Source organism: Engraulis encrasicolus, chromosome 5, assembly GCF_034702125.1.
Source record: "Engraulis encrasicolus isolate BLACKSEA-1 chromosome 5, IST_EnEncr_1.0, whole genome shotgun sequence".
Classification (NCBI taxonomy): Eukaryota; Metazoa; Chordata; class Actinopteri; order Clupeiformes; family Engraulidae; genus Engraulis; species Engraulis encrasicolus.
Genome location: NC_085861.1, coordinates 7,082,609 through 7,104,336, shown reverse-complemented (window position 1 = coordinate 7,104,336; position 21,728 = coordinate 7,082,609). Strand labels below are relative to the sequence as shown.

At 42.4% G+C, this 21,728-nt stretch overlaps 1 protein-coding gene and 1 long non-coding RNA gene across 2 annotated transcripts; one reads left to right on the top strand and one right to left on the bottom strand.

Moving 5' to 3' along the window:
* Nucleotides 1-6,125: 6,125 nt before the first annotated feature.
* Nucleotides 6,126-10,421, bottom strand: LOC134448265 (uncharacterized). The gene is made up of 7 exons (XM_063197962.1): nt 10,317-10,421; nt 9,072-9,241; nt 8,767-8,913; nt 8,637-8,661; nt 8,214-8,282; nt 7,817-7,934; nt 6,126-6,830 (listed from the first exon to the last, which is right to left on the bottom strand). Exons 1-7 carry the CDS (start codon nt 10,351-10,353, stop codon nt 6,674-6,676), a joined length of 723 nt encoding a protein of 240 aa, XP_063054032.1. The 5' UTR covers nt 10,354-10,421; the 3' UTR covers nt 6,126-6,673.
* An 8,830-nt stretch (nt 10,422-19,251) lies between these two features.
* On the top strand, nt 19,252-20,838 carry LOC134448263 (uncharacterized). Its single transcript, XR_010034701.1, has 3 exons — nt 19,252-19,632; nt 20,021-20,201; nt 20,468-20,838. It is a non-coding gene; the product is annotated as an uncharacterized LOC134448263 (long non-coding RNA).
* Nucleotides 20,839-21,728: the final 890 nt, after the last annotated feature.

Here is a 21,728-nt window from a genome sequence, read left to right as displayed (position 1 = left end):
TGTCTACATCAGGGGTCCCCAACCTTTCTGGGTATGAGGGCTGCTGAGGGCTACCCGGGGGCTATAGAGGGCTACCAAGGGCTAGCTGAGGGCTACTTTTGTTCAAAATCCTCTGTCTTGACATCATTCCCAAGTCACAATATGATTGAATGATAATTTGATTATAGGTTACAGAGAAATAATCTAATATATAAATTAAGAAAAACATTAACTGTTACTAAAATCTTGTAGTTGTCACTGTTTATTAACATCCTTGGTGGGCACCTCAGAAGCTCCTGGAGGGCTACATGGCGCCCGCGGGCACAACGTTGCTGACACCGGGTCTACACACTACTGCTGCACAATAGCTAGAATCCCCTACGTCACTTTTCAAGCTCTGGGCTATAGCTAGAAGAATCCCCTACGTCACTTTTCAAGCTCTGGGCTATAGCTAGAAGAATCCCCTACGTCACTTTTCAAGCTCTATAGCTAGAAGAATCCCCTACGTCACTTTTCAAGCTCTAGGTCAGTATTTCCCAACCAGGGGTACGTGTACCACTAGGGGTACGCGAGCACACCTCAGGGGGTACTTGGAAAAATGTAATAATAACAAATATATAGAGTGTAGTCACATTGGGATAGAGAAACAGATATAGAGCAACAGTGAAGGGGTACTCCGCATGTGACAAAATTGCTTAGGGGGTACGCAGGACAAAAAAGGTTGGGAAACACTGCTATAGGCTATAGCTAGAATCCCCTACGTCACTTTTCACACACAGGAACTCGAAGCATCACCCCATATCACACGACTATAAACTCCAGTAGCCTAACCTTTTACTCATCTGTGCACATGAACACCCTGGAAAGGTGCTACTGCAGAGATAACAGTGGCAGGTACAGTATGGAGTAACTGTAGGTTGAGGAAATGGCAACAGTAGCCTAAAGCATTTAGACAATTTAAAGCAGTCTGAATATTCTGATGTATTAATTGAGAAAAGAGCCGTGAAACATATTGCCTCACGCTATTCTTATATTATTACTTTCCGTGTCTTATGAAAGGATTGGAACCCCTGATAATCTAGTTTCTGGATGAGTGTTTGCAACGAACCCAAGTGAGAGTTAAGATTTCTGGTATGAGACATCACATCAGAATTCATTCGTAGCCTCTTACTGCAGAAGGGGTTGCCGGCGGGCCTATTCATAATGCAGTTAGACATTGAGCACCTTAGTCATGCTGACACAATATTACAGTTTTTCTCGATTGCCTACACACAATTTTCGGAATCGGTCTTCGAATTCTCAAAACTCTACACACAAATCTCCAAACCTCACACACAACGGGCCAAACTCTTCACTTCCTCTGAAAAATGCACGTCTTGTCTCAAAACAATGTACTCTCTTCTAAAAACCTAATTTTGTCGTCAAATGACACACACAGACAGTCACTACAATACACATTTGCAGACCCATTAAAACACTGTTGGGCACAGGGTAAAACTAATTTCTCCTAGTAACTTGGGCTTTTTTTGTTCTGGATTGCATGGATACTGTGACATAAGTTGGAAAAACTTCATTCCCACAACACACAAACAGAAACAGAAAGATTTTTTTGTCTTTTTCACAAAAACAACACAAAGATAAACCCCACTGCCTTGGCAGTACAAAAAAACCATTACATTACTGTATAGCCTATTGCTATGAAAAAGAACTCTATACTCTACAACTTGAAACACAGTAGAAACTTATTTTCTTCAGTGTTCTACTTACTAAAGAGGGTATTTTTCTGTAGTAAAATACTGAAATATTGTTTTTAGACTCGGAGTACACAAACGTGTATATATTTTACATATTTTTAAAAATATTTAAAAATTGCACTAATGTATTGTAAAATATTGGGTAACCACATGAAAGTTATGTCTTGTATAACATATTTTTGAGTTCAAAAACTAAACAAATGGGTTTTCTCCTTGCATCCACTCATTTTTCATCAATATGACATGCAATGTGTGTCCTTATGGGGTGATGATTTCAGATTGTAAACCGGTATGAAGAGAGTTTGCCCATGTGATGAGGAAGTGAACATAGTTGCAGTGTAGTGTTGTGAATGACAGTGTGTTCCATGAGAAACCCAGTGTTTTTCTTTATGAAAATTGAGTGTAATCCAGAGAATTGTGTGTAATGGTGTGAAAAGAGTGTGTTTTAAAACTGGAATTTGAGTGTTAAGTAGGAATTGTGTTTAGTGTTCATTGACATTGGTTAGGGGAGTTGGGAAATGGGTGAGATGTTCCGAGAATTGTGTGTGAAGTACCAGAACTTGTGTGGAGGCAATCGAGAAAAACTGTAATGAATGAATAAAGTGTTGAGCAATGAGGGAGCTGGTCCTCATATACACCCTCAGGAGTGTTGTAGCGGGTTGCAGGGTGCCCCCCTTCCTCTCCACATAGTAGGTTATTTGTGAATTCATTCAGACTGTTTGTGTGTGTGTATTTCTCTGTAGTCATAACTACGGGCTCCTTGGCAGTCAGCCCATGGCTTCTTCCGTCCGTGAAATACCACTCATCTGAGCACTCGAAGTCACTTATAATCAGACCAGCTGTTTAACCACTACTCCATGGTCGCCTCAGCTGTTGTCATGACATCTAACCACTCATATGTCAGATAGAGTTCCAATTTACAAACTCAAAGACATTGTGTTAGAATTGTCAGTTGTACTTAAAATACAATGCCGACCTGTGTTAATTTATTGGTACCTAAAAACCTGTTCTGTTGCCATTTCCTCAACCTACAGTTACTCCATACTGTACCTGCCACTGTTATCTCTGCAGTAGCATTTTTTTCAGGGTGTTCATGTGCACAGATGCGTCAAAGGTTACTGGAGTTTATAGTCGCGTAGCATGAGGTGATGCTTATGATGTCGTCGAGTTGTGTTAAAAAGTGGCATATGAATGTGGGATACCAGAACCTGTGTGTGTGTGTGTGTGTGTGTGTGTGTGTGTGTGTGTGTGTGTGTGTGTGTGTGTGTGTGTGTGTGTGTGTGTGTGTGTGTGTGTGTGTGTGTGTGTGTGTGTGTGAGAGAGAGAGAGAGAGAGAGAGAGAGAGAGAGAGAGAGAAAGAGAGAGAGAGAGAGAGAATGTGTTTGGTTATAAGGCTGATTACTCAAGTGTGTGCTATATGTCTGTACTGCAATAGCCTATGCAATAAAGTATGTCTTTGTGGATGTTTGTATCTGTGTATTTATGTAAGCTGTCAGAACCTCGGGATAATAAAAGTACTCTACTCTACAACTCGACTACTAGTTCTGTTGGTGAGTCAAGAAAGTCATTCTATTCATTAGGAGTCGTCATGCTATCAAAATGTTGTCACAAAAGAAAGACCGATGTGCCCCAACTAACAGCCCAAGGATTTAAATTAGAGAGCTAATGCAAGATTCTGCAAGATTTTGAATAACAACGTGCCTCTTTTGTGTTGTAGTTGTAACATACAGCCTTTAAGTGAATTATGCATGACTGGAGAACTGTGATGTGTGCTGTTAAACCAACAATTGAAGATGCTATCAGTGTGTTCAGGACATTGACTAATACAAACACACCTTCCCCCATCAGTGTCCTGCTTTATTGTTTACTACATCCCATTGGAGCGGCACCTGCCGGCTCCTCTGCCGGGTGCTTGTTTATACAGTATTTGCGTTTGGTCACATCCAGAGAAGGCTGGAACAATAATTATGTGTACTTGGAGATGTTAATCATCTTTATTCCATCGGAAGACAGTTAACAGTCCTCATGTCCTCAGAGAGAGAGAGAGAGAGAGAGAGAGAGAGAGAGAGAGACAGAGAGAGAGAGAGAGAGAGACAGAGAGAGAGAGAGAGAGAGAGAGAGAGAGAGAGAGAGAGAGAGAGAGAGAGTGCTGTCTGCATAAGGCTTTGACTGGCTGAACACCTCTTAAATTCTCATCAGCATGATTAATTTGATTGATGTTTAACTGCAGCCCAGTTAACTCTTCTCACCCCACCCCGCAGGTTTGTTGCTGATGGTGCTTTATAGTGCTTTTGTTGTGTTTGATTCACGTTCCCCCGTTAATGTACAGACGACAGAAACAGGGAAAGGACGTACTGCATCTGCTCCCTTACTGTTTTTTGGCGTGAGATATGTGCGGGGTGGGGTGAGAAGAGTGGGGCTGCAGTTAAACATCAATCAAATTAGTCATGCTGATGAGAATTTAAGAGGTGTTCAGTTCAGGCGTTCAGCCAGTCAAAGCCTTATGCAGACATGCGGCACATAAAATAACCACCCACACACACACACACAAACATACACACGCTCTCGACGTACATGCCTGCCACAGTAGCTATAAAAACGGTTGAGGCACAGGCACTAGATGAAGGCATAATTTGCCAAAGCAAACAACTGCAATGTCATCCCATCCCCGGCACAGCTTGTGCACAGTATCTACATTGGGAAGTCCCAGCTCAGATTCCTCAGCTCAGGCGTTGGGGGTGGGGGATTGGGTGGTAGCGATCTCTCTTTCTCTCTCTCTCTGAGAGCGTACGCACGCACACACACACACACTATTTTCATTTCAAAGACACCTCATGCTGTGACACTGCCTCTGATAGTGGGAATTTTTGACATGTGACCTTATATGGTTCATTCACATACAGCTGCACGGGTGTGGGGAAGAGATGTCACTCTTGACATCTAAGATGGCAACCTGTGTATTATCTTCATACCTTAACATATGATCCATTAAAGAATGTTTGCTCAATGTAATGCCATAGCGTACTACAACTGATACTACTAGCTTATTGCTGTAACATAGCCCTACCTGTAACATGTTGCTTGTGCGTATTACTTAACCTCAACACCATCATTTCCTGTTATGACAGACCAACAGGTGTGATTTATGCCAACCTGGGAGCCTTGCTCTCCCTCCTGAGATAAAGTCTCTTACACCTTCTGAGGAGACTTAACAAAAGCTAAGAATGTGACTGCTCTCAACTCAAGTTTAAATGTTTTTATTATATTTACATATTAAATACATTATTTACAAAATACAAAAGTACAAAAATACTTTATCACAAATAGTTTATCAAAAACACAAATATGGAAAACGGACTTAATAAATAATGTACAGTAGCCTACACCGACAATAAAAAGTTGGGCTTGTCAAGGCTTCAGGCCTCAATGTGTTTTTTGTTTTCTTCAAGGAAATACATATTATTCACATAGTTCACATTCTGTATCCCTCCACACCCTCTGCAGAAGCTGTAGAAGAGCTTCTGTGATATTCAAGGTGGGAGAGCTAACGAATGGGAGAGGACCAAGAAGGGAAAGGAAAGAGATGTGGAAGGCACTGATATCACTTCAGGGGTGCATTTCTAGCAGTTAGCAACTTGGGTATTTGCCAATGGGAAATTGAACTGCAACCAACAAGGTTGTAACCTGTAACATGTTGCTTGTGCGTATTACTTAACCTCAACACCATCATTTCCTGTTATGACAGACCAACAGGTGTGATTTATGCCAACCTGGGAGCCTTGCTCTCCCTCCTGAGATGCACACTCTCTTCAGTTTAAATATTTTTTTAATTATATTTACATATTGTGTGTGTGTGTGTATATATATATATATATATATAATCAGGGCTTGACATTAACTTTTCCGCTTGCCGGCCATTGTGGCTAGTAGTTTTCCAGAGTCACTAGCCATTCAGCTATTCTACGAGCCACAAATGTTTTTTTTTTTTTTTTTCATAACGCTGTACGTCTAACCTCAGAAGAATAGTGCTTAAATCAAGATGAGTGCATGGGTTTCTACATGGAAATAAAACAAACAAATAGAAACTGAGTGACGGAGCTTTTTCTTGAACTTAAATACAAACCATTGATACATAAAGGGCAAAGTGAAGAATATACTCTATTTTGATATGTCATACCATTGAATAAGCTACCTGCCAAATTGGCTAGTGACACTGAAATTGTTACCAGCCACAGCCAAGTTTTACCAGCATTTGGCCGGTTGGCAGGTGCCAGTGTCAAGCCCTGTGTACAATATATATATATATATATATATATATATATATATATATATATATATATATATATATATATATATATATTACAGTATATATATTATATTTATCAAATATCAAAGTACAAAAATACTTTATCATAAATAGTTTATCAAAAACACAAATATAGAAAACGGACTAAATAAATAATGTACAGCAACATGACAATAACAAGTTGGGCTTGTTGTCAAGGCTTCAGTGGTGCGTTCAAGGAAGTTCATATTCTAGCGTTCACGTTCTGTATCCCTCCACACCCTCTGCCGAAGCTGTAGAAGAGCTTCTGTGATATTCAAGGTGGGAGAGCTAACGAATGGGAGAGGACCAAGAAGGGAAAGGAAAGAGATGTGGAAGGCACTGATATCACTTCCGTTCTGATGCAAGGGCAGCGAGATACATCAGTTTATGTTGGTATGTGCCTGTTAAATCAACTGACCCAGATAGCACCTTATTTTCAATTTGTAACTATACAAGGGATTTTGTTGATTACCCCCCACCCCCCCACCCACTGATACTTCCAGCAGCCCTGCACAAAATCCCATAACCGAATCAGTCTGGCTCAGATGTCTTAAATCAGTAGCATGCATAGTAGGCACTTCATGGGCGTAGGATATTCCGGCAGTTCCTTGTCTCAGATTCCTTCCTGGTTGTTGTGATCCATGATGGGAGCTGTCTCAATGAGACCCTGAGACCCTGGAAGATGCTCGGTGGAGCTCGATGCTGACGTCTCCGCACTGGAGTCCCTCAGAGGATACTCCACATCCTCTGTCTTCTTCTCGATGGAATTACTAAGTAATTAAATGAGTCAATTAGTATGTGTTACTGCAAACTATGCATAGAATTTACATCACATCTCACACACGCACTTGGGTAGTAAATGGGCAGTCATGGGTGAGCGGTTAGGGCGTCAGACTTGCATCTCAGAGGTTGTCGGTTCGACTCCCGACTCGCCAGGTTGGTGGGAAAAGTAATGAACCAGTGCTCTCCCCCATCCTCCTCCCTGACTGAGGTACCCTGAGCATGGTACCGTCCCACCGCACTGCTCCCCATCGGGCGCCACTGAGGGCTGCCCCCTTGCACGGGTGAGGCATAAATGCAATTTCGTTGTGTGCAGTGTTCACTTGTGGGTGCTGTGTCACAATAGCCTTGATCTCATTAGCCGCGCTTCAGCGGCCCGGGGCCGCCCGGGGCTCAGGAGAGTGGCCGGCTCGGAGCTGCCGGCCCCGGGCCATTTTTTGCCTGATCGGACTCATAGCCGACCCCAGGCACATTCAGGTACACGCCTTGTTTGTGAAACGTCAGTCGGGCACAGCCCACTTTCGCCCCAAATCACAGAAGGACAACAACAGAACAACGACAAAGAAGGATAAGAAAATGGAGCAAACTCTGCTGGAGCAGGTCGCCGTTTGGCTCGTAGCCTACGGACAAAGACGACAAGAACTGTAAAGAAAATGGCTTGCCTTTCAAGAACAGTTTTATTACATGGCAAAGTTGTCGATTCAGAAGCTGTATGGGACGCAGCGCATGTTAAGAAGACAAAGACGCATGAAAATACGAGCAGCTCGACAACTGAGAGTGAACAGAAGGAGACGTGCGAACATGCCCAGTTAATCCCCCCAATCGCGCACAGAAGCATGAGCCCCGGACATAGCGAGACATGAATGTGCAGGTAATTGAATAAGTTACCATGTGAAAGGAGATCAAATCCCGGAGACATAGCACCTTCATCAGTTGCTATAGTTGCATTCACTAAATGTTAGAAAGGGATGCTTACCGCCACCGCAAGACAATCCAAGCAAAAGCACCAACGAGGGTGATGATCATCATGCCAACACCAGCACAGATGGCACCTACTCGGTAATGGGTGCTGCTGTTGTCTGGGGTCCCAGATACTAAAGAAAGACGACATATGTAAAAACATTGTTTATAAATCAACATCTCATTACTTACAGACAAGAATCCTTATTGTGATTTTTTGTTACTTCTGGGAGTGAAAATAATATGTTTTTGCAAATAAAGGTTACAAATATATAACAGTGACAAAACTGCAATGGCATTTTGTATGTAAAACAAGTCCACTGATAATCCTTTTAAAAGTATACAGTACAAGTTATATTTCTCAGCCTATGCTCTTGGTGATGGTGAGTAGGCCAGCTAGTTAAAGGACTTACCACTTTGCTCATCAATAGGAGGCTCTGATATGGTGCTGTCATTCTTCACCGAGTTGATGCAAGCATCACCTACAATCAAACAGAATCATCATCATTCAGACACCAGCCAGCATATCAGTCAGACAAACAAAATAGTGTGCCTAATGCTCATTGAAAAGAAATGATAAAGGTCTGCAACCCTAATTAATACTCTCAAAGTTTAAAACCCACATTTTCAACCGTTGTACTGTGGTGAAGGACTATGTTATAAACTTAGTTCCATTCAACTTGGGGAGCATTGATCTGTGTTGCAGATCTTTGTCACCAAAACTGTAATGACCCAGTCTTAATCTGTTAAGCTTAAGGGTCTCATGCATGAGGACATTCATGTAGTTGTTTTGTTTAAGACAAGAGAAATGGGAAAAGAAAGAAAGGCATACTTACAGAAGCAACTTATGCGCGTGTGAGACTGCAAAACAAGTAGATTCGTCCATTAGAATATTTTGGTATTAGGCACAGCCTGCATTTCTTAACCAAGTCACTCATAAAGTAGAATACCCTACAACTCTCTTACCTGGAGACAATACAGGCCAATATCCACGGGCTGAGGGTAGGAACTTTGGTTGGAACTTAAGGTGAAGTTGTGAGCTGTGACTGCAACCACAGGAGGAATCAATTCGATTGGAACCTTCCCATTCTCGAATATTGCAGACACCTTTTCCTGAAGTGGTATAAGAGGGGTAACACAATGCAATTGTGAGTTCATGAATGTTCATGTTCATGACTGAACATTCTGAATGACAGCTGTCCAGGTTGCGGCAGGCTAATCGTCTTCAGTGAAAACATAATCTGTGTGTCTGTGTGAAAGACTTGGCTCACCCCAATTAGGATTTCAGCCTCCTCACAGTTGGCCATTAGGTCCGGAAAATTATCCGGGAGGATGTAGGTGACATTGCCGCCATGTTGAATGTAACCTTTGCACTCCGGTTGTGTCTGTAGGGGAGCTGCATCAAGAATTCCAAGGAGGACCACCACCAGGGTTATTAGGACTGGAAAAAAAGGAAAAAAAAGAATTAGCCATGCATGTCCCCATCGTCCTGGATTTAGGGCCTACATACACTGCCTATTATTAAAACTCCAACCATATATGTCCCAAATTAAAACATTTGTTAGTAGGCCTATGAAAGTGTAGTAGGACCAGGACCTCCTCCCCAACACACACACACACACACACACACACACACACACACCATTAGGCTATACATGGAGTAAGAAGGCATTTCTGCTACACCCCCTGTCTTCCCTGAGTAGAACTGTTTAGAATCTGCTGCCTGGATGACATTCGAAACTGTCAAAAATCTATGGTTAGGATTAGCACAGAAGTTTGAAATTGCAATTGACCAGTCTCCAATGTGCAGTTTAACTAAAAACATTTAAATAACACATTGACAATAATCTCTCTCAAACACACACACACACACACACACACACACACACACACACACACACACACACACACACACACACACACACACACACACACAATTAACCTACTCATAGATAAGTTTACTAAGCCTATTGTTTCTCTGACACATTCATTCACAGCATACACACAGACAATACACACTCACACATGTGCAGTTTTTTCAAACACTAACGTACTGATATAGACATGTAGAATAGGCTACAACACACACACACACACACACACACACACACACACACACACACACACACACACACACACAACCACGCACGCATACACACACGCGCGCGCGCACGCACGCACACACACACTATATCAGCAGAACTCATAATATCATTCAAAATAACATCATGAAACAACATAAATAATATCATGATCATAGCACCATATCCATTCGGATCACAACCGTTTTTTTTTTTAAAGAGACGGACAAAGTTACTCTCTGATACGCTATGACAACATTGCCTGATAAGCCTTCTTCTCCAGGCACCGACTTCAACACGACGGCACAGCGGGCGCGCGTCGCAGGAAACCCCCCGAGCAGGTTCATGCCGACAGCTCTAGTTCTAGGAAAATCCCCAGTCGGCTCCGCGGAGAATCGCAATAGTTCTGCGTAGCATTACACATTACAACATTACCTTGAGAAAAGAACAGGACGCTTCGAGGGTTTGCCATTGTGGTTGTATGTGGTATTGATGTGGTATATCCTAGGATACTGCTATGCCACAGTCTAGAGCTAGTTTTCTTCGGCTTTGGTTTTCGACTTTCCCACTGTCATCCGCGGGGTGCTTACGGTGATCTGCACTCCAACATGAAGTTACCTAGGCCTACTGTTTGTAAACTCGTCTGCCCGCCCCCTGGCGTGATCTTCTACGTCTCTGCTTGTGTTTCAGAGTTTGTTTTAAGATTGCATCATCATAATCACATGCCTCCGTAATTTTGTCAAGGGAAATGTCTGTTCTCATTAACAGAGCTCGTATTACCGTTGTCTTAGGCTATTAGTTGAGGCATAGCTTGTGCATTTTTTTTTCTGAAAACTGCAGTTTGAGATTAATTCGAGGGAGGACCCAACACAAATGTTATGTTGGCGCATGTGGTGAATCGGCGATGTTGGTGTGAAGAAAAGCGAGGTGAGCTGATTTTTGTAGGTTCTACTGACTGGATAGGCTATCACCTAGTGCATAGGCATATTTACTAGGACAAATCTAAATAAACACTGTAGTAGGCTGTGGGTGTTTAAAGAAGGTCACGTGGTTTCCACGTGGTTTCCACGTGCTCCGTGTTTACTTTTTTTTTTTTACTTGGGAAACAGACACTCCCCTTTTGGCCTGCCCCACCATTATCATGACTTTCAAATATCTTCGAGCCGAAGGTGGCGCGTCACAGCGAGAGCGGAACCTACCTGGGAATCCTAATGCCCCAGGCCTAAAATAAAATGTTCATTCATCATCATCCTAGCCTGACTCTGGCCAGACCTTCCTGCATTTTTGCCTGTCTTTGTGAGCTCCCAAGGCGAAACCCATTCATCGAGACCTTTAGAATATCCCATGCTGTCGAATAGGGAAAGTTCTGCTGCCAAAGTTGAGCTACATAATAATATAAACAGTCCCCCCCCCCCTCCAGACGTAGCCGAGGAGTTAGGCCTGCTGTATACAAACCACGTAATGACAAAAAGTCATAGCCTACTACTTGTACATAGCCTATATCAGATCCGAGATTTTTTTTCTTACTGCCAGTTCATGGCAGTTCCTGGCTAAAGCAGGTGTTCAGGAAGTTGCAGCTTGAAAGTCACAGGATCAAGTCACAACACCGACAGGTGTGGAGGGGGTGAGCAGGGCCGCTTGTTTTGTAGGACCTGAGCATAACTGGTCAGGAGGCCCCTCATAATTATTAATAATAATGCATCTTTCAGCCTATCTCAATTTAGGAGGCCCCAATTTTGGGGGCAAAGTGGTTGATGCCCAAAACCAGGGTTTCCCAAACTGGGGTGCGTGCACCCCTGGGGGTGCGTGGCCTGCCATAAGGGGGTGCACGAGCTGAATAGAGCAATGGTGGATATGTGATTTTTTATCTAGCATTAATGAACATTAAGTAGTTTTTAATAGTATGGTGCATTATATGCTGGAAGGGTCCATCTGAATTGTAGTTTAGTTCCAAGACTATTGGAAGAGAGGTTTTCCCAAAACAACTGTGCATAATGTGCAGTGAATGAGCAGTGAATCCATACTTGCGGGGCCATCAGCACACCAAAATATTCACTCAGGGGGTGCGCGAACCACATTGAAATGTACAAGGGGGTGCGCAGAGAAAAAAGTTTGGGAACCGCTGCCCTAAACGCTCTGCCTACTCTGCTTATGCCTAGTGGCGGCCCTGGGGGTGAGTGACCAGCGCTGTTCTTCAGATTCCCTGGGTGCATTCCAATATGTGTCCTTGCGTCCTCCACTTGTGCTTGTGGCCTCGCCCCGCCTCCTGGCCCCTCCTCCGTGGAGAAAACATTTAAGTTTCTCCGCTGTCAGCCAAGCCAAAACAATTTTTGTGGGACTATTCTTCATTCACCATCCAGTTTGCAAATGAGAAAACGACTTTTCAATTGCGCCCTTGCAAGATATTGAAATATAATGCTGTTGTCAGTGATGTCATCGTGACATATTACTTCCTGGTGCGAGGCCACAAGCACAAGTGGAGGACGCAAGGTCGCATATTGGAACGCATCCCCTGAGTTCCCTTGGGCATGGCACTGCCCAGGCCTGGACTGGTAATCCAGCATACAGGGCCTCATACGGGCCTCCGGGGTCGATGCTGATGCTTTTTTTTGTTGTCATTTCTTAGAGACTGGCCCACAATTTAGAGGAGGCTGCCACCACTCAAAATGGCAGGCTTTTTTTCTGGTCAAAATTCACCTGGTACGGTACTGCCCCTAAGTGCACTCCTCCCTAGTGCACCTGTCAAGCATTTGGCAGTCTTCCCATAGGTGTAACGGAGGCCAACTAGCAGAGTGTGGCGTGGAACATAAGTAAACCTTGACAAAAGTGCTGTGTGATACACCCGAAAAATGACTGTATTGAAAAGGGGCTGGATCAGGTATACAACAAACACCACAGCCTGTCCGGACAGAACAGTATGAAGATTTCGAATGAAGTCAGACACACACAGATGTAGAAGTGAAAACCGTGGTTTTACTATAAAAGTAAAGAAATACAAACAAGACATGAGAAACATTTACATAATAGAAATGCAATACGTATACACATACAGAGTTATATTTTGGTCCTAAGCTCAGCTGTATCGTGCTGTGCCTCCCATACCCGAACCATTGCGCTGACTAGGAGGTGGCTAGTTCGAGACCCGAGGGGCGGAGTGCGTAGGAACACCTCAGCTACATTGGTGCCGTAACCTGGAATGGGAGTGTGGTGTAGGGGGGTGAGTGTAACGGAGGCCAACTAGCAGAGTGTGGTGTGGAACGTTAGTGAACCTCCTTCCCAAAACCTCATACACAGTATCGGTAGTGCTTAGCTATTGGACTGGTCCTTTAGCTCAGCGGTATCATGCTGTGCCTCCCAAAACATTGAAGTTTAAGAACGCTTCACCTCACCTTGTTCTACAGGAAAAGACAATGTTGAATGTTGCAAGTAGGCCTATGTATTGCCTCCTCCTCCACATGTGACATGGATATATTCAGCAGCACGCATGTGTTGAAAATAGGATCTACAGAGGTGAGGCAAGGCCCCGAAAGACATACTGTACCTCCACAAGGAAATTTGTTTTTGTGATTTCAACATGTCACGTTTACTTCCCTGACATTCTGCATGACGGGGCTTCAAAAGATACTGTGCAAATGTCTTGCATAATAACACCACTTAGTCACATCTGCTTTCATAATGAACTAAAATTAAGTGCTAGCATGAAGTAGGCAAATAGGTTTCTGCGAGCAAACATGTCATCAGGAAGAGGGAGGAGGACATGTGGTGGACTTCCTGTATAGACAGACATACTGCTGGGGTGAGTTTCTCAAAAGAGAAGTTGCTAGCCTGTTAGCAACTTCGGTAGTTGCCAATGGGAAAATGCATTGAAAACAACAAAGTAGCTAATGTAGTAAGCAACTTTGGTTTCGACAAATCCACCCCAGGGATTGATGTGTTACTGCTTATCTCTAAATGACTGTACAGTTCACCAGAATTCGGTCCCCATTACATTGTATTGAGTGGGGGGGCCTTTCCGATGACTTTGTCCCAGGCCCAGCCAACGGTGAATGGTATACATCACTGCATCACATAGCAAAAGGTCACTGGCCGAGATTAACTCAAATTTAAAACAGCGATCATGAGAAATATCCATTTTGTGTTCATGTGAAATAGTATATGCTCACCTAGGGTAGGCTTATAGTCTATTATAGCCCTACCCTATAGGTGAGCACATATAATTTATTTCTGTCAACTGGACTCAATTGACTTTCCAACCTTTTAAAATATGTGACTTGCAAGTTCAAGTCAATTCACACATATGGACTCTTGCACCATTTCCCGCCCACGTGTGAATTGAGATCCCTTAGAATACACTTACTTACACTGGAAATCACCTGCAAGTCACAGATTTTCTACTATGCGGCTGACCCGGGTTCGATTCCTGGCCCGGGTCCTTTGCAGTCCTTTCCCCGTCTCTCTCTCCCCCACCTCGCTTCCTGTCTCTGCTTCACTGTCCTGTCAGATAATAACCAACAAAGGCTTGAAAAGCCCCCAAAAATGCTTAAAAAAATGTCAGACTTCAGAGCTGATGATGGGAGATCACCAAAACAGATGTATGGAAAGATGTATTGCACTCTTTAGCTTGTTTGTTTGACATGGTTCCATTTATTTTCAGATATTTTCAGCAGCAGGAGACACATTTGAAAATAAATTTCTCTAGATCAACAACAGACAACTCCGTTTAGATTCATCCAATAGGGCAGATGTATTTACCACATCAACTAAGCAAACCACAGTGGGAAAACCCTTAAAACCCACTGTGGTGAGTGTGTTTATTTAACAAGGTGTGATGTGGTATGTTTAAACCCACTCCAGTAAACACAGCGTCCAACAGAGATTGAAGCTGTGGTACTTAAGCAAGCTGTGGTCTACTCTAAACTAAAGCCTTTTGACTGCTGCCTGTGACTCACATCAACTGAGAAGGCCTGCATAATTTGGCTGTCCTGAGCGTATCTCTCTAACATCTGGATCACACACTCAAACTCAGGGCAGATTTTTTTGTTTTGTAAACACATTCATGATCCAGCTGAAGTGGTAGGAGATAAAATGATTAAAGATTACATTACAAGTTTTTTGTCTAGAGATTTGTTCTTTCTATGCCTAGCTCCTACTGTTATCTCCTCTCTCTCCTAGCTGTTGTTTTACTTGAAATAGGGACATTTTAGACCAGAAATTACCATACATAGCATGCTGCCTTTCGGACGAGCTGAAAACTGTTTGACGTCGTCACCACTCAAACATTCTACACTGCCTCTTCTACAAACCCCACCTCCATAGAAGTTGGGACGCAAGGTTAATTGTGAATAATAACAAAATACTGCCATTTTCAGAAGTCTGGTTCTGATATTAGTTGGAGAACGGTACAAAGAAAACATATCAGCCATCAAAACTGACAAAAAAAGGATATTCATGAATATGTAAATCCAACGTGTCTGAATAGAATTGGGACGGGGACAATAAAAGGCAGCAAATGACGAGGAAGACTAAAAACAAAACAAAAGACAACACTTAACAGTTAATAGCATTAACCGATGAGATGATTTTATATAAAAACAGTGTTGATTCCTATCTTGGACATGATTTCAACAGCTTAAATGGTAGGTGTATTCCTTGTCATGTTTTGCAATGTTTTCCTTTCTGTAGTGCTTACAGTGTGACAGGTCTTGACCAAAAGCCTGTCATTTTATGTCCTGCTGGTCCCTATGTTGGAGTTAAACTGTTAAAACATAGTAGAGAATACAATTTGTCCTTACTATGTGGCAGTAATCGAAGATCTCCCTTCAAAATATATTGCATGAGTGGCTTTTCATGCTGTTTAAAACCCATTTATTTCATTCAGTACTGTATTCAATTATACAGTTGAGTTAGAACAGCTTAACCAATGTACTACTGCACCCCCATGCTATCATGGAGGCTGACTTTTGAAGTTAGCACTAACACACGTTGCATGGTCAATTTTCACCTTTGCACAGGATGTGCAAGACTATTATTTTCAAAAAGACTTCTGCATCTGCTGCTGACTTCTGTAAGCAAAGGACAGTTTCCCATGTCTTCTGGGTCTATTTCAAGTGAGCTCGGGTGGATAGGGGAATGTTAAACCCCTCTATCATTTGCACACATGAAGCGTCCTTAATATGGTCAAGTTTTCACTAGCTGTAATTCTCGGAGTGCTAGTGAGACTACAGCCAATGTATATTTCATGATGTCATGAACCTATACAATGATTTTAATGACAAAAATATGTCTTATCTACACTCAATCACGGTAAATCAAGGGAATTCAAAACTTTATGTAATAACTATGGTAATTGTTCCCTCTGCATCTTTAATTCTGAGTGACTCAGCCTCTCTGTGATTGTCTTATACCTGGACATTCAAATTGTTCATCAGTACAATTCATTTTGAAATGTTCTTCCTTTTTGTTTTATCTTATTTGGATCTTTATAACATTTCACTGATCCCCGTCCCAACTTATTTGAGACGTGTTGCAGTTATCAAATTAGAAATTAGTACATATGTCCCCTAAAACAATATTTTTTCTCGGTTTTAACATTTTATATGTTGTCTTTTCACTATTCTCCATCTAAGGAATGTATTGAATGTTTTGAAAATGATAGCATTTTGATTTTATTCTCAGTTTACCAAACGTCCCAACTTCACCGGAGTTGGGGTTTGTATATTAACTGCCACAACATAGAGAGAGACTATAAGCTCCAAGCGTCTAAGTGTATTTTCCCTAATATGCGCTAGGCAGTCAGCTATAAAGCAAAGCATGAGCATGGAAACTAATAGTGAATTTACCCGTAACCGTATTTACAGTAGCCTACAGATACAGTACACTTAATAATAATTTAAAAATACACTTTATCTGCTAACATTGGAAATAGTAGTAAAAGGGACACAACAAAACACAGAATAGGAGACATAAGAAAAGTAGCACAGGATTGTAACAGTGCAATCAGAGAGACTAATCTAACAGGACCACATGAGTTTTGAGTTTCTATTTGCACTGTGGTTGAATAGCAGATCATTTTGTACACGCACATAGACTTTACCTTACCCCGGAATGAATTAGTGCACCAACACATCAAAGGCTACATCTGAAATGGACCCTATTTCAATGTACACAAATGTAATAAGGATTCAATTATGTCCCCCACACCTCATTCACATTCTGTTGTAAACGGCAGTCTCAAACTTTTCCAATGTGATATCATTCATGTCCCTCCCACTACACTTAACTCATTTATAAGCCCAAGGCACCTGCGAAAATACCTGCTGAATGCCTAAGCCCTTTTTGGGAAAAGGTGCCCTCAGCCTATGAAAACCTGAAGCACCGAAGCACATACAAACATTACATTTAAAGTTACATTTAAAAGCTAGGACCCTCATCTTACATTAGAATGTGTTCATTCAGCTCTTACATTCCGGCATTTGACAAACTCATATCTCAAGCGCCTGAATGCAGCGTCTTTGTCACTCCAGTGCCTACACAGTAAATTCTTCAGTGCTCATTCAACACTTAAAGAGTTGATTTGGCATCATTTGGATTTAAATGAACTCTTTAAGTGTTGAATTAACACCACAACATTTACTGTGTAGGTCAACGCAGCATCAGGTTTAAAATTGTTTTTCGTAAAATCTGTACAAAAAAATTCAAATGACTGAAACGCATTTGTAAAAACAGGGATGTGACAACTATATTCTTCTCAAGTGCTCATGCCACCGCCCATACATGCTGTCCCAGGTGGCAGCCCTGTTCTCTCCTACCTGAAACCATGACTGCTGGCCGGGACCTTCATTAACCAACCGGCCATTCACTGATTCACTCGTTAAAAATGTATTTCTCATACATGTGATACCACCACAGTCTTACAAACAAATCTATTATGTGTTTCTCCACATTCTCGCCCGACACTCATGGGGACTTCTCAGGTTCCTCCGTGGTCATCGTGGCCCATGATGGGAGCTGCTAGATCAGTGGGATTCTGAGACCCTGGAAGCTGCTCACTGGAGCTCGATGGCGACGTCTCGGCACTGGAGTCCCCCAGAGGGTGGTCCATGTCCTTCTCCCTCTTCTTACTGGAATAGTTATTAAATGAAATTAATGTTAATACATTATTAGTAGTATTTGGATGAAATTAGAACAAGGTAGGCTACTTGAATCTTTGGCTCTCTCCATCTCTTGGTTAAAAAAGAAATGCTGGGAAGTGATACATACCGACACAAAGCAATCCAGAGAACCAGACAGCCACACAGTGCGATGATCACACCAGCAGAGGCAACACCCACTCGACGATGGGGGCTGTCGTTTACTAAATGAAGACACATATTAAAGCATTAGTCATAATAAGTCGACACTTTAGTACACACAGGTAGCTCTGTTCTAGCCCACAGGTCATTAGTGTTCTTCAACGGAAAGAACCAAATGTTATAATGCATGTCACGGGTAACTCGGCTACATTATACTTCCTGAAGTGAGAACACGTTGCTGACAAAAGTTTTTGTTTTAAATAAAACGTTTGTCCAGAAAAAGAAGACGTCGTCTCCCTTTTCTTCCCAAAAATGATATAGGCTACCTGTATAAGTCTGTTTAGATACTTAGTAATTCACCAAACAATGAGAGCAAGGCAACTTGAGGCCTGGCTGCTCTATGCAAAGCCTTTCAACTAATCATTGCTGACAGTTTCATAGGACTTACAGCTATGGTCAGAAGCAGGTGCCTCGGTTGTTGTGAGACTCGGATTCTGTGTTGAGTTCATGGAGGACTCACCTGAGCAAACAAAGAGACATCATTCAACCAGCATAACACACCAACAGATAATGTGCTGAGCACTCTACCACACCTGACTGTTAGAGAAGAGTTACCACATCAATTGCTCTAATGAAGCCCAGACTGATATACACAGAGGCATTAAGCTTTCAATTCTAAGACAAAGTAAAAAAAAAGAAAAAGCAGATAGGCCTATAATTACAGGAGCATCTTATGGACTTCTTAAACTGCAAAACAAGCAGATACTTAGAATACCATTAGGCCTACAGCTTGTGCTTAGCCTGAAATTACTATTCTTATCACTGAACCAAGTGAAATGTAACTTAACAAGCTAAAACCTCTCTTACCCGAAATGGACAGGCCAGGCCAATCTTGACAGACAGTGGGCAGTGGATTAAGGTGAAGTTGTGCATAGTGGCTCCACTGGCGGAATACATGTAACATTCCCATTCTCATATATCATATAAATGATGTCTTCAAGAGAAGTGTCCTAAGGGCAACATTGAACATAGGCTAAGTATGTGGACTCCACACACTCCCTTCAAATTTGTATTGGGAACGGGCATATGACGTCACCGCGCTGGATCTGCCATGTTTAGTGCATAGACGTCCCTTTTCCCCATTGTTTTCCAGCGCAGCGCAGGACGTAGTCTCGCCTGGTCTTGCTACTTAATTGTGATTTTTAACTATCTTGCTGCTCACTTTTCTTTGCCACTATTGTCCATCGTTGTTGTGTCGTGGGGTGCAATAGCGCAAGCCACCATAGGAAAGGGGGAATTGGATTATCTTTCTACTCATTTCCTTCTTGGAGGCAGCACCATGGTGACCAAGTCTGGGACATAACAAAGTGTCGTCGGCTAGCATGGGTCGCTGCTGTAAGACGACCAAAAATAACTTTCCACTCAATCCTGACGAGTGTGCTCTCTGCATTTTCATTTTGGTAAGTGAAATAGTTTTCGTTAAATGCACTGTTTCTTTCATCAACCACTGTTGGCTAATCTACAGCCTACTGTAGCTGGCATAGCTAGCCAGGTCCATTGAAACACAACAACACCCTTTTTAAACAAAGGAAATGTGCACTCCATGCTTTTAAATGATAAACCAGGTGCATTTAGAGCAGGGCTACATCATAAGTGGAAAGGTATCTGGTGCCACACGGTTGTCTTTCCTATTGTTTATTTTACCAGTAGGCCTACTATCAGTAAGATTTCGATATGCGTCTTCATCAGAGGACTGTGTAGCACCCGATTTCCCTTTCTACAACACTCTTATTTTCTGCTACATACGTATTAGTAAGCTGCACAGCATAACACTGGTTGTTTCACTAGGTACACCAGCAAATGAAATGAACACCTCCCATCCGGATTGGGCACTATCACTGCACTTGGGGTACACGACCAAGACAGTCACCACCACCACCGAGACTTCTCGCTATGAGACAGGAACAAAGAAAACGACGAAGGACTGAGAGCATAGCGTCGATGGATGAGACACCCCTTGTTACACCAGGTAAGCCTTACATACCTTTGACAAAATTAAAAACAATGAGGGCTCTAAGGCTCTAATGTCTTTTCTCCATCTAGATTGGGTGCATCTCTTAAATCTATGTCTGTCCAATGAAATGTTAAGTGTTTCAAAACAATGATTATTTTGACTCTTCGGCGAGTGGTTTTGATTCTGCTCATCAGCCTTGTTAAGATATGTTTTGTCCCTTTTGCATGGGCATTGTATTTGCATGACACATTGGGCTAATAAAATCTGTATCTGGTCCACAGTGGAGACAACTGGGGGAGCATCAGCATCAGCACCTGCAGGCCTAGAGGATGAAGCTGACCAGGGGCCGGTGTGTGCTGAGGTAAAGATCCCCGCCTTCACAAGAGGACACTGTCAATTGGAAGCAAGAGATGTGGAAAACACAAGGACAATTGCTCATCTCCGAATTCACGTGGAAAGGGTGATTGGAACTGTCTGAAACAAATACACAATTTTGTCTGCAAAAGTGCCCATCAACATGGTGTTGCCATGTGAAGGTGAAGAAAAAACATTCCTTGACAAGATTGTGTCTGTATGTTGTACTCTGACCATCATGAGCAGGAGTGTTGTGCAAAGCTGAAGTTGACTGAAATAAATGTGCTTTGAGACTCAAGTGTGTATAATTTTATTCACAAGTAAAGTAATAAGACAAAAGTCATTTCAAGTATGTCGTTTTGAATCACTGTAAATACTGAAAGTGCAACTAGTGATAACCTGAGATCTGTAAGTACAGTAAGTAAAAATGTTGTAATTGTATTGAAATATCTTAACAGTAGTGTTGACATAAATTCACAGTGCAACTTGAGAACCTGAGAGCACAAAACGGTGCATTTGAAAAAGTACAAGGCAAAATATTAATGTAATGGTGGGGAGGGGGGGACAAAGGAAATTATTGCAATATCTTAACAGTAGTAGTTCAACTTCAGAACACCTGAGTACTATAAAGGGGGGGGGGCAAATTATATTAAATGACAAATTATCTTAACAGACCGTATACAAAAAAAAAAAATATTCAAAAAAGAAAAAAAGAAATTGTGCAGAACTTCAGTGCAGTGCAGGAATACCTCTGCAAAACTACCACCTTGTGATTAGAGGCAAGCATCACAATACCATGCCTTCTCTTCTGCAGTGGCCGCATCAAGTCCAACACAGGTGAGGTGGAACCACTGCGTCGTACAGCTGCTGTTGTCACAGCAAACCATGGTGTCTAGCTCCTCAGGCACTCTGTACACACACCACACATATTCTTTGTTGGTCTCATTCCTTGCTGATTTTGGGTTCCTCACTGTTTTCCACTGCTGCTTTGGTGCTGGTGCTGTGGCTGCTTTGCTGTTCTTTGATTTCACAGTAAAAACTCTGGTGCGCTGTGGTGTAGAGGGGTCTCGGGTGTACAGTAGTACCGGCAGATGAGCTCAGGGAGGGAAACCTTGCGGAAAAATTCCTGTGCCAACATCTGGCACAACATCTGGCACAACTCTGACCACGACCAGATCTTTCAGTGTC